The 17,001-nt window shown below is 36.7% G+C and overlaps 1 protein-coding gene across 1 annotated transcript in view; it reads left to right on the forward strand.

Annotated features, from left to right (window-relative positions):
- Positions 1-17,001, forward strand: part of ANGPT1 (angiopoietin 1) — a 162,726-nt gene that overhangs the window by 120,515 nt on the left and 25,210 nt on the right. The window contains exon 7 of the mRNA XM_010577001.1: positions 4,822-4,988. Coding sequence (XP_010575303.1) covers positions 4,822-4,988 — 167 coding nt within the window. The remainder of the gene's footprint in view (positions 1-4,821; positions 4,989-17,001) is intronic.

Genomic DNA, 17,001 nt, shown 5'->3' on the forward strand with positions numbered 1-17,001 from the left:
CTCCTAATGTTAATTTTTAAGATTTAATGCTATGCCCTAAGGCATTCTTAAAACCAAACTCCTTGTCCATAGACGATGACAAGCGTGGTCTTAGGCAAGGCTGAAAACATCTTATCACTTGGGACCCACAGATTTCAGCAGCAGTATAAACATTAACTAAAATGATTGGATCTGATTACTGAGTTTTCATTATGGAACAATTACTGAATCATCTCATGAACAGCAAATTAATGAGGTCTGCTTTTCTGTGGATTTTTGTCCTGTGTCCTGCATAGAAGTCCCATGCTCATTACTAATAATCTCCTGAATCCATATTATTTTCTAAGATTCTCTGTGGCAATAGCTGGAGTTCCCCTCTTATCTCCCTCAAATCTCTCCCACATGTCTGAGGGTCCCCTGAGGCAATACATGCTCAGTGTCTGCACTTGGCTGGCTGGTCTGCCCCTGCTGATAGGCAATTGGAATAGGCAACTGCTGAGCTTCTGCTTCAGCATTTCTCCCAGCAGCAACTTATCCCAGACACCAGTTCTCCTGAAACCTTGTTGAAATTCAAGTTTGCGTGACTTCTATCCCAACCTCAAAAGTGTTCAAAAAGCATTGCACAAAATTAAAGGACAGGTGGGCATAACAATTGCACAGCCTTGTTTCCTTAAGTTTTCTGGATGAAGAAGAAAAGAAAGATTTTGTATTTGAAGACAAAATTCTGAAATGTACTTTGAAGGTCAAAAATCTTGAAGGCAAATCAAAAGAACCTAGCACAATCATTTTCTTTGCCAGCCCCAGGGTTGGGAATGGAAATGAAAATTTAATAATGTTTTTCAATTTTTTTGGCTAATAATATGTCTTCTCTTCTGCACACAAAAGCTTACATATCATGTCAAAGTAGTAGTGTTCTTGTAATAGTGACAGTCAAAGTAAGATATAAACAAGGAAAGCTGTGTAGTTATTAAGTCAGCCAAAGTATCTGGAAAAACCAGCAAGCACACAAGTCTTTATTCAGGTCTGAAATAGAAGCAGTAAACTGGAGACTAAATACAGGTTGGAAACAGTTGAGTTTGGCATAATAAAATTATACTTGAAGAAATTGTTCCCAACTCTGTGCTTAAACAGAAATGTACTGCTCCTCTCTGGTTTAGATCTATGAAAGCTTTGAGTGCCTGTTTGTTTGTTTGTTTATTTCTTTTTCCAGCCATATTAGGTGTTTAATAAAATACGCTACTTCTCCTTAGGAACATTCCTTGCTTCAGAGATATGTTTTATATTCCACTTACTTCCTTGGTTTTCTTTTCATAAGAGCAAGGAGTTTGTTTAAAAAGAAGTTGCTCCTGACAAGAAACAAAATAATCACTCTTAGACTAGGCATTTCTAATCTCAGCTTAAGTATTGGGGGTCCTTATAACAGGATTCAGGTTTTTTTAACTAATATGGTGGCTTTCCTCATAATTCTTTATATTCCTTTTTATATTCCTTCTGTTCCCTTTTGCTGCAACTTCATTTCCTCTGGTCAGGAGAGCAAACCACTTAGTGATAGATTTTCATCTTAGTGTAATAACACGTGTGAAAAGGGAAAGGAAGTGTAAATGCGAAGAAGAAAAATTATTATTATTTCAGAATAATTATATATGGTGTCTGGAGTTTATATAGAACACATAGGGGAACACATAATGTTAAAAAAGCCACATGTATTACATCCTGAATAGGCTGTAATCTAAATAAGATAAGACAAATATAATTCAATAGAGCCACAGTTCAAAGGGGAGTCCTTCAGCTTGCCAGCACTGGGAAAAAGGGAGAAAGGATTTCCTGAAAATCTTCTTTTAAAGGGAGACAGCTGATAATAATAATAATATATCTTCTGTGAATAAGAAACCATGTAGACTGCAAAGAAATGTACTTTGACTGGTATATAAACACCTATGCTCCAACTTCTGCCTTCTGGATTTTAGGGAGGCAAACTGCCTATTAGGTAGTCACTGCAAAGCATATTTTCCTTTCCTCTGAGACAAGTGGCAATGACCAGTGGTGAAAGAGGATGTCAGAACCAAACCACTGACTGCTCTGATATGACACTGCCAAAATTGCTAGAACAGGAGAGACCATGTGTGACAGTCACAGGGCAAAGAGACAAGGCAAGGAGATGGAAAGGATCAAAGGAACAGATAGAAAACAGTGAAAACTACAGAAAGGTATGTCAGCTGTAGGCAGGGTTTATGCAGGTGAGGAACAAGCTTTTGTATTTTAGGATGTGTGTATGAAGCCAAATATGCATGCGAATGCAATCAAAGCAGTAGATGAGAGATGCAGAAGCATCATCAGGGGAAAGCTTGAGGGGCAGGAGCTCACACTGGAAGACTGATGTGGTCAAAGCAAGACATCACCAGTCTTAGCTACAACCACTATTTACAGGAACTTACGTATGAAATCATCTACTTGAGAAAGAGGATATACTGAAATAATGTGCAGGAAGGGAAAAGCCAACTAATAGCAACCTCCCATATTTCAGTTTGAGTCTTCTCTGAGACTCATCACAGACTTTAGTTCTTACAGACTAAACACTTTGTCCATGGCTATCACTTGATGGTCTCTGAGCCAAAAGGCAGGCATGCTTATTCGAAACATAAACTAGTGTACTCAGCTCAGCGTAGCCAAATGTGGCGTGTCTTCTCAGCCTCTAGTATCAGTGAGCACCAAATATCTGCTCAGGTAGGGCAGTTAAAACAAAACTGATTCTTGAGTAGAGTGCATTCTAATGTAATTCCCTGTAGGAAAAACAAAAAGATCCCTCCATTTTATATTTTTTTGATCCAGTCATAAACTTTTAAGCTTCTAAATTTTAACAGTTAAGTTTCTTTAGAAGTTTTCAGCTGGTATACCTATGCATTGCCTGAGTGAAGTATTAGCTGCACTGCAGCTTCATTCAGCTGTCACATGGCCTCTGGGGAGGCAGGATTTCATCCTCAGAAGACCCAACCAGTCAGGGCTGGAGTCAGGGCAATGCAATAAAGAACAAAAGAGAGAGAGGTCTGTACTTTCAGTGTTTCCATCTCACATTAGGAGTGACTGAAATGTCATATATAGGAGATCGATTTCTTGCCAATGTGTCTCACGGACACATTTCCCTTTACCTAACTTCTAGTCCCAAGGGAGTCTCTCAATTTTACCCCCCTTTAAAAAATATGTGTTTTCTGGAAATGTTCAAGCTTATTCTTGAAAATTACACTGACTCAATCAATGGCAGACCACATGGTTTAATTCATGATCTGAAACTGAGACCAAATATTGTCTGTTAAATACCATGATGGGGAGTGCAGAGGGAAAGTAACTTCCTATAATGAATGATAAAGGAAAATATTTGAGATTGGATACAGTCTAATTTATTCCAAACCCAGGATTGCTTTATTGTTTATTTCTTTCTTATATCTGGCAGTCACAGCTTAGTAAGAGAGGGTGAATTTGTATCACAGGCAAGAAAATCACCCAATCTTTCATTTAATTTGATTAGGAAATTTTCACAAAGGTCTTCTAAAACACTTTTAGCACATGACTGTAAGCAAATCGGGAGATTTCCAGTTCTGTTTTTCCTACCTTAAGAAATATGAGTAAGCATAATCATGTTGAAATAGTTCTTCACAAGTAAAGATTATGGTTTAACATAATTTTTATTGTTTAAAGAGAACAAAAATGGAGCTAAGAATTCTCAGCTATAAACTAATAGTTTATAAAGAAATAATTTTAATATATAGTAAATTAAGTTAATTATGATAAATAAAACCTTACGTTTAATGTAGTAAAATATTCACTGAAATTTAAACAACTTTAAAACCTGGAAGATGCAAAAAAATATAGGGCTAGGAATACATTTTGAAAACAGGTTATACTTTTTCTTTTATTATTATTTTTCCATGTTTGAAAATTGTATAGTTTGCTTAACTGGAAATAAGATCATCTGAATATATGCAACGTGAGGAGAGTTAGGTACCTTAAATATTCTACTTCTGCTGGTTTTTCATTCTTAGAAAATAAAGTTACAGTACCCTCTCCTGTGCTTTGGATAGTCTACAGGAATAATCCTAACTCTTTAAGTTAAAGATTTCAAAGCATCGAAACATACATAGATATGTTATTTCACCTCAGCAGGGTGAGAAAAAAATAATTTCATCGTAGCCAAAGTCTTAGCCAGTAAGAGCTTTAGTGGACCAAGAATGAAGTAAATAAATGTTACCACTGAGGATCGGTCATAGACACTGTCCTGTCCAGCAGGTCTTATATACAGAAGAGGATTTTAAACTAAAAACCTCCCTCCTTCAGTTGTGGCAGACACTCAACAGCAAAGGAATGGTCCATTCTTCTTTAGAGATTAAGACATGAGCTATCATCCACAGCTAACTTGAATTCAGTGTATAATCTAAGCTAATTTAGATTCTTTTTAAGCTTTTATAGTGTAGCAGAATTCCGTCTTGACTTAATTGTCTTAATGATAACTAGGTTTAACATCATATGAAATGTATTATGAATATGACTATGTCCAGTATTCCCATTGAAGGATGTGCAAATACAGCATCATAATATTAATATTTTGTAATTGGAAAGTGATTTTCAACTGATAGCCTCAACTACCCTTTTGAATATCAGTTGAACTGCACAACACTCCTACATGGTATGTATTAGTAGACTCATTTTAGAGATAGTCAAACAGGAGCACAAAAAGCTATGACCAGTAATTAGAATGTATAGGTAAAATAGAATGATGGTTTTATTATTGTATAAAGGTTCTACCAATTACAATAATTACATCTAGTTATTTTGCCAACTTTTTTCTAGGGTTTTGGTAGCCCGTCAGGTGAACATTGGCTGGGAAATGAATTTATCTTTGCAATAACAAGTCAGAGGCAATATTCTCTAAGAATTGAATTAATGGACTGGGAAGGAAACCGGGCATATTCACAGTATGACAGATTTCACATAGGAAATGAAAAGCAGAATTACAGGTAAGAATCTATTGAAATTTTTTTGACTCTGCTGAGTGATAAATATTGTTCATTGTTCGCTTGTTAAATATGAGAAAGGACAATAATATGATCCTGATTTTCATCAAAAGTGAATAAAGAGGGTGAAAATAAAATAGAAATCTGACTTCTCAGTGATGGAAGGTTAGAGTAAACCTAACATATCTGAGAACAAGGGATGATCTATTAATTGTGCTGGCTGGTAGAACTGCTAAAAAATTGTATAACTCTTTAAATCTGAGACCATCAGAACTCAAAACTGAATAGAAAAAAGATATGTATTCTTCATTACAACTTGAAGGATTTCTACCTCAGAAGCATGAAACTGAAACAATGGACATGGGAAAAAAAAGACTAAAAATGATGTTAAAACATCTGATATTTCCAAACTAAAAATTTAGTGTGAATGAAGAGTAAAAAAAGAATGCTGGATCTTATTGTGAGGAGATAAAACACAAAACGAAGTGTCATGTACTGGATAGCCTTGATTCATCATCAGCAGCAGCATGCCATTTATTACAGTTTAAAAAGGCATATGAATTTAAAACTTTTTCCTATAGTATTTTTCTCTCATATTTTTTGAAAGTTAAAAAAGTAGGAACTTAAATCTGCTTATTAAAAAAAAAGAAAAAATCCTTGGAGACACAAGAGATATGGATGACTAAGTGGTTTAGTTTAGGGGTTTTTTTTTAAAATCATTGCTTCATCTGAACAGACATTGCAATGCTGGAGAAAGAATATGAAATCCAGAAAAAGATCCTAAATTATTTATTACAGCACACCTAGTTAGCATAAGACTTCATAGAGAAAAAAATATATTGTAAAACCAAACATTCAAGTCATAGCATGTGAAACTAGGTTGATATTCAGATTTTTAAGTTCAAGTAACTTGATTCTCAGAAATGCTGATTGCCTCCCTCCCACCCTGGGCCTCCAGAGAAATGGAAGTGAGAGCAATTTGCTCTTTCTGCTGACAGGTATCTGCCCAGATGGGGCACAAAGTAGTGTCCCTGTCCTTTGGGTTTCGTCAGAGGGCACTACTGCATAGCCTAGAAGCACAAAACCTACATTTAGAAGCAATCTGTATGAGTTTAGTGCCTGCAGAAAGCAAAGACTATCCCATGGCACACAAAGGACAGCTCTGTCCTCCATTGCCTCCAGCAATGTCATGCCTGGCACTGCCCATGGCATGCCATTTCCCCAGATTTGGGAAGGTGGAGCACTGATTCTGAGGTGCTCTCAGGCAAAGAGTGAATATAAGTAAAGGGAATTTCTCAAAACAGAGGTTAGAAATATTTATACAAAACATAAAAACAGCAGTGTAAAAGTGGATAACGTGGGGCCTTAAACATTAGTAGAAGATGGTGTTCAAAAGTGTAAGGAAAAGATGGGACAAATACTTGTCAAGTGAGGAAAAATGTCAAAGGACAAAGTTATATATAGCTCTAAAAATTACAGTGAAAATCAGAGAAGATGCCAGGAGTATTACTTAGAGAGTGAATTAAGACAGCTGAGTTTGCTAACAAAAACAGTGTCTTTTTTGCTCGCATTTATTCTGTACTGAATAGGGGTAACATATGTTGCTGACGAATTGGAAGGATGTTGAAAATTTAACTTATGTTAAAGCTTGTGTTAAGGGAGGATATCTTTTCAGGACTCATCCGGGTTCATTCATGGCAAAATAGTGAAATAATTTCTTGTTTTGTTTCAAAATGCTAGACTGCATTTGTAGTAAAATAGTACAGGAACTTGGGAATGCTTAAAGGATTTCTGCCTATCATAATCCATGTAATGTGCCCAAAGTAGAAGACGCAAGGAGTTTTGGGGAAGGTCTGCATTATTGTCCCTCCAACAGTCTGGGAAATCTGCTGGGGACTGTGACCTGAGACTGCCCCAGGTGCTAACTACCAACCAGGACCAGGACACAGGCTTAAGAAATTATGTACAGTTGCCTGTGTATATTTAATTGATTGCCCTTTTCCTGGCACAGTTTTAGCCTGATCCAAGTAACACTTTCCCAGTCAATTCCTGAACACAACTGTAGGATCCCATGGAGCAGGGACTTTTTCCAATACACACTGTGAGCAAGTCCATGTTAGTTTGTTGGGGAAGAAAGTCCATCCATACAGACATGAATAGTAGTGTGCCACTAATTTTGAAGGCCAAAGAGCAAGCTCTACCCCAAGGTTTAAACTTTATTCAAATTTTGATATGTCCTTTGTCATCTGTAATAAACTTTGCCTCAAAGAACGAACCTTAAAAGGACTTGGGCATAGTATTTGCTTCTCCACCTTGGGTGATAACACAGACACTTGGAGATTTCTTAAATAAATTAGGTTTAATATATTGATGGACAGCAGCGTAGCCCTCGAAAATCATCCTGAATCAGTCTAGGTCTCCAGGATGTCTACATGAACAAGGAAAAAGGAAAGGAAAGGAAAGGAAAGGAAAGGAAAGGAAAGGAAAGGAAAGGAAAGGAAAGGAAAGGAAAGGAAAGGAAAGGAAAGGAAAGGAAAGGAAACCCACTATCATTAGAAGCAATGGAGATCTTTTGGAAATATAAACCTTATTTTCTGAACATGGAAACAACTGTGAAAACTGATCCATGAAAATTCTTTCTGAACAAGAAAAACAAAAAAGATGTATTTCAAAAGTGTACAAATTAAATAAGAAAGGGTGTACAGGCCTCAAAAAGTATAAAGTTGAGTAAGAGGGATAAATTCTGCTATCCACATTCAAGTCACTTTTCCACAAAAATCAGAAGAAATTTGAATTGAGACTAATGACTGCAGTTTTGGTTCGTGTCCTACTCCATAGTCCAATTAAAGGCCAGAATGAGCTGTGCTCATGCTGTCTGTGTGGCCTCTTTATGGTACAACTGAAGTTCCTCTGTCTAGGGAACAGGGAATCAGTTCCATTCACATTATTCTGCAATAAACAGAGAGGGAAACATGAAGATGTAAAAAGGCTCTGTCCATCTCTGTTGGCCCTTTGGGTTTCATATTAATTCCTCAATTATTTTTACTCAAACATATCTGAATACTTGAAGGAAATAACTGAGTAACACCATGACAGTTCTGGAAATAATGAAGTGTAAACCACATGCAAATCTAAATTGTTTTTCATGCTTGACAAATACACTTGTGCCTAGTCCAGACAGATATATGCCCAACAGACATTTTGCAAAACAAAATCATGTTGGGCTGTTTTAGAAATTATTACAAGAATGCATCCTATGACATAAAAACTCTTTATTTTGCTTGCCAGCATCACTATCTGTGATAGAAGCAACTCCAGAAGGCAGGCCAAATAAAAGCCTGATTATTGAGTCCTAAACAGCTGGCCACCCTTCAGAGAATGCTGTTTTCTCTTTATCTGAGGACCTGCCATTAAGAATTTAAATGATTCCTCTGAAGTTGAAAACCACAGCTCCCAACCTCCTGCTTGCAGTGCCTTTTCTTCACAATTGTCGGGCATTTGCCATGCTTGCTTTCAATACCTCAAACACAGAACAGCATGCTTTTTCAAAACTTTAGTTGCTGTTCATTTGAAATAATTTTGCCAAACAAACTAGATACTGTCTTATTTTGGAAGCTGTTAGGATTTTCTGCTAGTGACCCACACTAAATGTTGTTTCTTCAACATTGTTTGCAAAAATAAGTAATTGTAGGCTGACTGCACTCTACATTAGTTTCAAATAATACAAGTTCACTAAGAAATAATAACCAGTAAAGAGAGAAGTTTCCAAGCTGGTCTGGGCAGTAGATCAAGGAGATCTGAAATAGAGAAAGGGTATTGAAATGAAGGGAAAAGCTCAAGGAGTGGAACATCTTTCATTTATTCTATGGCAGTACCTTGTACATTTGGAAGACACAAAAAAAAAATTAAGGTTCCAGGTCTCACATTTGAATATAATAAATTTAAAAAAAAAAAAACACAAATACCCTGAAGTGATAAAATGTGTCTGAGAAAATACAGAAAATAATTTTCATGCTGTTTTTCCAAAATCCTGCCCCAACATTATGCAAAGTTCGATTGAGTCTGGATAGCTCCCAATTGGTGATTTCAGAAGGGTTCTGTTTTTCTTCTGGGCTGTTTGTATTCTCTTTACTACTTTTTATTAGCCTAAGGAATCTATGATTAAAAAGAGTAATGCTGAACACATGTATGTTAAAAATATACTTGTTTCTCTTTCAAAATGAGACAGCTCCAAAAGGGTTTCTGGGAATGCAGAATAAAATCTATTTATCCCAGATGATGATGGCATAGAAGAAAGTTGAGGTGAGAAGGTAGATACTGAAGCAGTAAATGTATAATGATAAATGATAACTGAAACAGGAAAATCATTGTTGCACCACATGCAAAACGTTCAATAGCATGAAAGTATCTAAGTGATTAATTTCCTTTAGAACATCCTTAGGCTTCTTATCTACACAAAATGATTACACAGAGGGCTGTCTGTAAATGTGAAGAAAACTATCGCTGCCAGTCTCTTTGCAAGTCTTACACTGTGGCAAGTAAAATCTCCATAGAGTAAGAAGAGTCAGATCTTGCAAGCCCCATTTAGTGCAGTGTTTCTTAATTTAAGTCAGAAGGAATTATTCACAGAACTATAAAAACGTAAGTTGAAAGAGACTCCCAGAAGACACACAGCCTCTCCTGTTTTCCCGTGCAGACTCTACCTAGCCCACTCTTGATAGTCTGTTGACATTGTTTGATGTTTTTAGGAGCTGTACAGATATGACACACTGCTGCTCTGACCTGTTCCTCAGACCCTCCAGAATTAAACAGGAAAAGTAACCACATTTTGGGATTTCAGGTACCACACTTCATAATCCCACATATTAGTTAATGAAAGCAGAGATCCTGATGCTGGATTTTGAACAGCAGTAATTTCAACCTGCACTCACATCTGGTTTTGCTACTTATGATACAGGAGCAGTGCTTCCAAGCAAGGTATGGGATGGAGAATGGGGGAAATACAATTTTTAATTGGCTGAGCTATTTGTACCTCAGAACCCTTAGAGAGGTTGAATATACCCCCACTTCCCTATGACAATATATTCCAGTATTTAGTCATTCTTTCAGTTAGAAAAGCTTTCTATTCTTGCAATGACTCACTACCGTCTGTCCTATCCATGGACGAATACGATTAAATGATGAGGGCAGTGCTGCTGAGGTGAGTAAGACTTAAGACTTTGGAATTGCTGTAGGTACACGTGAAAACTGATGACGGACAGAGAGCATCCTAACTTCTGTGAGTGAATCACGTACTTAAGGTGATGGCTGACCTTTGATAGTTAAAATTAAGGAGAACAGTCTTTATATTGGAACCAGCATGATAAAGAGATTAGGAAATCTTATGAGAAAATGAAAGAGAGCATAGAGATACATTATTAGTGGAACAAGCAAGAGACAAGTTGACAGGGGAATTTTAGTTATGTAGAGAAGAATCAAATGCAAGAAGTTGATGCAATTTGTTGCAAAGAGGAGGGAGAGTCATTGAAATGATTCATATCACTTCAAACCACTGACATGGTCCTGTGATTCATACAATCTAGGTAGCACAGTTTCCAAGCTCTCCAACATACTGTTTCTCTCCAGGCTTTACTTTGGGAAACCAGATCGGTTATTGAATGTAAACTAACAATTGTTAGACTCTATGGGACCTGGTAGCAAAGAGGTTTTAGTTCCCTGAGTAGAATAATAGCATAGTTTGGGTTGGAAAGGACCTTTAAAGGTCATCTAGTCCAAGCCCCCCCTGCAATAAGCAGGGACATCTTCGACTAGATCAGGTTGCTCAGATCCCCGTCCAGCCTGACCTTGAATGTTTCCAGGGATGGGGAATCTACCACCTCTCTGGGCAACCTGTTCCAGTGTTTCACCACCCTCACTGTAAAAAACTTCTTCCTTATATCTAGTATGAATCTACCCTCTTTTAGTTTAAAACCATTACCCTTTGTCCTATCGCAACAGGCCCTACTAAAAAGTTTGTCCCCATCTTTCTTATAAACACACTTTAAGTATTGAAAGGCTGCAATAAGGTCTTCCCAGAGTATTGGATTTTTTAGCTCTTGTTTGTTTAAGAGTTTGTATATTTAGTTTCAGCAATAGTATTATACCTCTGTTTTCTTAGGCAAACTAGGTAGGTAGCCTGGAGCCAAAGGCCTTGATGTAATGTTAATCTTTGATTTTTTTTTTTTAAGGTGGAGGCTATTGATTTATTTAATCACCATTGTTGAACTAATGCTGGAATCTGTTACAAAAATTTCTCACTTTTCTTTCTGTAAAGTAGAGAAAAAATATTTTTGGTACAGTCTTTTAAATTGTACCAATGAAAATGCTCTAATAGGTAAAAGGAAGTATTATTTGAGAGTGTAACTTTTATGGGGACAGCTTGTTTTGTGTATCTTTAATTTAAAAATACATTCCACAGACTATTGCTATTTCAGCAGCAGGATATTAACAGGCCATTGTCACTTTCCTCAGAGTACAAACTCTCATTTTTAAATATTGGTGTTTTTCTTTGTTATTACCCAGGCTTTTCAGTGATGCATTTGCCATAAGTAAAATTTTTTCTTCTTGTGTCACTTTAGTAGATTAGGTATAACAGGGAATCAGTCTGACTTGTAAGTTTTTCTGAGCCATTTGCTTAGCTTCTTCTGCGTTAGTTGTATCAGATGGGGGAGAAAAAGTACAGTGGAGGACACATAGGAAATCTGTAGCAAAGCAGGAAAATAAACACAGATCCTCTGAGACCCAGTCCTGTGCCCAGACCCTCGTACTTTTCTTGCCAAATATGAAAACTACAGAGTAACTCAAAAAATAGACATGGTGCAAAAATTTAAACCCATAGTAATTTACTTTTCTTTGGAAGCTTGAAATTCAATTTGCAAGTCTACTTCAGAGGAAATATCCACGCAAAATCCTATTAACAGACAGAATGATATCTGTGGTATGCATACTTTCCATTATTTGAAAATATATTTAACATTTTTTCACCAAACAATGGTATAAAATGGATAATATGGAAAAAAGATTTAATGTCTCTATGTGTATATAAATATCTGGCTGAAATAACTTTATTCTATTTAAGAACACTGTCAGTCCAATAATATTCCATGAAGTCTAAATACTGGAAGTGCAGGGATTCAATCTGATGCCCATTAACCAGAGGTCTTTCTGGAACCAGGCCAGTGTTGCTATGTTATGTCAGTGACTAAAGCTCACTGGCAGTCCATGCACTATCTCCAAATGTAAGCAGAAATGAACTATAACATTTTCTCTGACTAACTGAAAGTTGATGCAAATGTACTTGTGAAGTTTATGAATAATAAAATTTAACTTAATCCACATAAATCCCTATGTATATTATCCATCCACAGCTCATCATTTCCCACCTCTAACTACATAAAGCTCATTTGTAGTTCACTATACAATAGCCTTGACTATCTCGAAGCAGGAAGAGAGGTTTTCTTCTTCTGTGTTATGGAATATAATGAGAATGCATATATAGTGAGTACTGTAAAGGAGTGACTGAGTAGAGAAGGGGAAGTGAATAGTGAGAGAGAATGATGGGAATGGATGGAAGAGGGATGATGTACAGCTTCTGAGTGGGAGAAGAGGGAGCTCTGTTGGACAGTGGACTGGGGAGTAGTGGAGTACTTTCCCTCACTACATCCCCATTTTGGTGGGAAGTTGGCTGGGGAGCAGGGGGGCAGTTGCCAGCACCAAAGCATTTTTCGCTTGTATTCCCTTCAAGAAGCAAGAAAATGGGTTCTCTTTAGCAAAATAGGCTCTCCATGAGGTGGCATGTAATTCTTTGTTATCCTCATGAAACTTCGTAACTGGCAGCTCTGCAAAATCTAGTGACTGTCTGCCATGTTTGAGTGAAGAAAGAGCACAAACTGCAGCCATGAAATCACAGCTGCACCAGACCCAGCTATAACAGACATTCAATACCAAACTATATCTGTCCATATGAAGTTTAATAATTGATTTTCCAAGAGCTAAAAATTGTTACAGAACTACCAGTGAGATCTTATACTAACACAGTTCACTGAACTGTTTCATGTGACAGAAAGGCATTGATGATTACATTTCTTAGCTTATAACTTAAATATCATTAAAAGTGAGAAATTTAATTTGGAATTGTATTATGTGGTTCATTGTAGGTGTCAGAGCACAAATCATTCCATATGCAGAAGATGTATTATTTCCTCTGTAAGAGTTAGGTATTTGCAATTTTCATCATTAGCCTTCTTAGTCTTAAACAGTTCCATGTAAAATGAATGTTGCTATTAGTCTTCAGGCCCTTTTGATAAAAAGTATCTACATACTCAATTACAGTAATATGCTTTGAAGAGCACAAACCTCCTCAGCTTTCTAAATCAATTGATCACACGCGTGAACTGCATTTCAGCCAATATGAAAATCTTTTTTTAGAAAGTCAAATGCCAATTCACATATGCAAGTTCAGCCCAGAAAGGATACAATTTATCAGACAATATCTATTAAAAAACACCATTAAAAGCCCCTAACATTTCTTTTTTGTGTTCTAGTTTGGTCACAAATAACACTAGAGCTCTTGAATGTGCCAATATCTAGGATATGGAGGCAAACCAACAGAGGTGTTCCATAAACTCTGGGAAATTCTTTACCTGAGATTTTAGAAAAGTACTGGTATACAAGCTTTACAAGGTATACACTGTTGGTTGTACAGCAGCCTTGCTTTCCAGGAGGAAAGCAAAGCCTCCAGTGTGGGTTACTCAAAATGTATCTGATATAACAATGACCTAACTTATTAATCAATAAAAGGTAAATATCTGTTAGTTTATTTTCATTATTAGATCTTTCAAGCTATCTCTAAATTGTTGCTGTCTTTGGTCTTGCTTTTCTCTATCCCTTTTCCTGAACTGGTTAATTTTCAATTGCCTTCTCCAGACAGATATATTTTCTTCACCAAAATCGGATAGCTTTTCTCCATATATTCATTTTCATGTACCTGCAGCACCCACCTTCCAGGGTTTTTTGGCAGGCTATAGATAAGAAACTTTCAATAATTAAGTTTGATTGCACTCTTATGTTTCTAGAAACTTTTCTTTGGTGTTTCACAGCTTTTCAACCACATAGCTGGAGAGCAGCTTGTTTTCCAATATGTTCCACCACAGCTATTGCTATGGGACATAGTGAGCATGTCATTATCTCCTCCTCCAGGCTCCTAGATTCATTTTTTAACAAAAGGAAAATATATGAGTAAGGACAAAAGTATCTTATTTTCCCATAAAGCTTATCTACAATAAAATAAACACATCAATTCAAACTACTGACTACTTGAGGCAAGAAAAAAAATGGTTTGCAAAAATTTACTGGACTTAAACATTATCCTGGATTTAATGAATGTAATGCTTATTCACAAATCAGACATGGTTTCCTACAGGTAGGTGAGATAAAGATTTTCAGTGCTAACATGAAAGGTGTTAGGCCCTAGGAACAGACCGCAGGACCCTAGCTGAGACACTCGATTCTCTGTGCATGCCTGGGGAGAGATAAGCTCCTTAGACGGAAGCCAAATCAGGCAACATGCAGAGCAGAGAGCTGCCTAGAGTTAACCATTAGGAAATTCTGAAAATAGCAAGGCATCCATTTATATCCCCTGACAGTTCACAGCCCATAGCCTGAAGGTAGGAGACAATGTCCTGTCTTAGGAAAGAAACAAAAGACCCTGGGTTAATGCACTCATTTGCCAGAGGGGATCCAGACCATAGTTATTGCTTCCCAAGAGAAATCAGCAATCCATGCTGCAGGGGAACAGGCTCCTTGATGAAGCTCTGACACTGTGCAGGGAAAAATTCACTGCTCAGTGAATGAGTAGGTACTGAGTCATTTGTCAATGAGGTGGGAGAGGGAAGTCTGAGATTATGCTCCCGGCTCCATGGATTATGTCTCATTTTGAATTAAATAGACTTTGATCAAATGATGCAAATTTATGAATGTTATGAAGCAGTGAGGACTATCCCTGAACTCTGAACACTATGCAAACAATTCTGCTACAGACCTACAGACTTTCACTTGTACTCCCTCTAAGGCTCAGTGAATCTTGAACAATTTTTTGCAGTGGGACACATGTTGCTAGTTATGGCACCACTGTTAGGGAAGCTTTGTGGTTTTAAACCTTTCTCTTGCTGAGTGAATAGAAACCACAACTCCTACATGGTGGGTAACCACTTGGATCAGTAAGTTGCTACGTGAAAAGTAGACAGTAACAGCCACTGGTAGCTCAACTACTTATTACCTCATGAGGATCTTTACAGAAAAAAAAATTCAGTAGACTTGTGTGAGAACAGTATCATGCAAAGCAAGAACGGTATAGTGAAATCCCTGCTGAGGGCTACTGCACAGGCACACAAATCCGAGAGAACTCTTTAATGCATGTAAGTATCGGCAGAAAAAATATCTATGGAAACTTGGTAGTGATCTTACTTGTTACGTATTGTAGCTCAGTGGAGGTTTCACCAGCTACTTGCAGCTGTCGGGGACAGGAAAAGCATGACAGGGCACCTAAGAGAAAACTGCACAGGCTTTTATAAGGTAATGGACATTTTTTTGGTTCTCCAATATAAAATGATTACTCTCATCTTGTTGGTATTATCTTTATGAGTAATCTGTATTGTTACTCTTCTTGCACAGTGTTGCTCTCTTTTAAGCCTCTGTTGCTTTATGCCACCTCTACATATTTGTATTAAGAAAGAATGTCAAACAAGTATTTTAACAAAGTTTATAAAATCCTGGTGTGAATGGACCTCACTGTCCCCAAGGTATGAGCTCCCACTTTTGCCAGTAGCAACACCAAGAAGAGCTATGTTTCTTTAATTTAATTCTGTCAAAGCATTTACAAAGAGCTTAAACCTACTGATGTTTGTATTAGTGTAGAATTTAGTATAGAAACCAGTAACATAGTTTCTTCATCTCCACTGGGCTTTGACATGAAACAGATCCTGAATAAAAGAACCTTGTGAACCTGAGACACTTCTACATATTTGCCACCCATGTGAAATTTTTTTATATCAAAACTATTGTGTGTAGGATATCCAGACATCTCCAAGATCAGATAGCATTTAAATTCAGGCTATCCATCACAGGGACATAAGTATTGAGATATTTGGCTCTATTTCTATAAAAAAATAAATAACAAAATAACTAATTTTAAATGTTACAATAATTTTCTTAATCAGTAGTTGAGTATTCTTGTTGCCACTTTTTCACTGTTTAAATTTACTTAATTCTTGTATAACACCATAAGTATTAAAACCCTCTACAACTTATAATCATTATCAGAATATAGATTAGCATAGTGAAAATTTGTGTACAAAGTGTAAGGGATAAATGTAAGGACATGTCAAAAGTTATAGATGGATACAGCATCACAGTGTGAACATTTAGACTTTCATTAATGTTTGCTAATCACTCATATGTTGATGATTTAGGATTGCAACATAATGAATCTATAAGTTAAGGATACAAGCAGTAAAGGACTGTGAAAGACTAATGCAAAAGTATAGTGCAGAATGAGAAAAAAAATCTCAGTAAAATTCAGGATTACAAAATATCTCTGTATTAGAATAGTTTCTTTAATGCAGATTCCATGATTGTATCATTCTTCTCACTATTTTCTGTGAATGTTGGGAAGTGGGGTACATTTTCAGGATCCAAATTCAGGTCCAGCTGAAAATATTTAAACTGGACATTTTTCTTGTCATAACCTTGATCAAAACTGAAGACACGGACACTTCTAAATACCAGTCCAGAAAAGGTTGAAATGTGGATACAAAGAATGAGATGTGTCTCTGATTTCAATCAGAAAAATTATATTCTTCCTGTGGGTGACCAAGATCTCCATCAGAGTGAGCTTGACCACTAAGTGTTTACAAGATTATGATGAATTTATTTAGCATTAGTGGCAATACCTCCAGATAAAAAAAATAATGTTGCTTGG

Source organism: Haliaeetus leucocephalus, unplaced genomic scaffold (genome assembly GCF_000737465.1).
Source record: "Haliaeetus leucocephalus isolate CR32 unplaced genomic scaffold, Haliaeetus_leucocephalus-4.0 Scaffold555, whole genome shotgun sequence".
NCBI lineage: Eukaryota > Metazoa > Chordata > Aves > Accipitriformes > Accipitridae > Haliaeetus > Haliaeetus leucocephalus.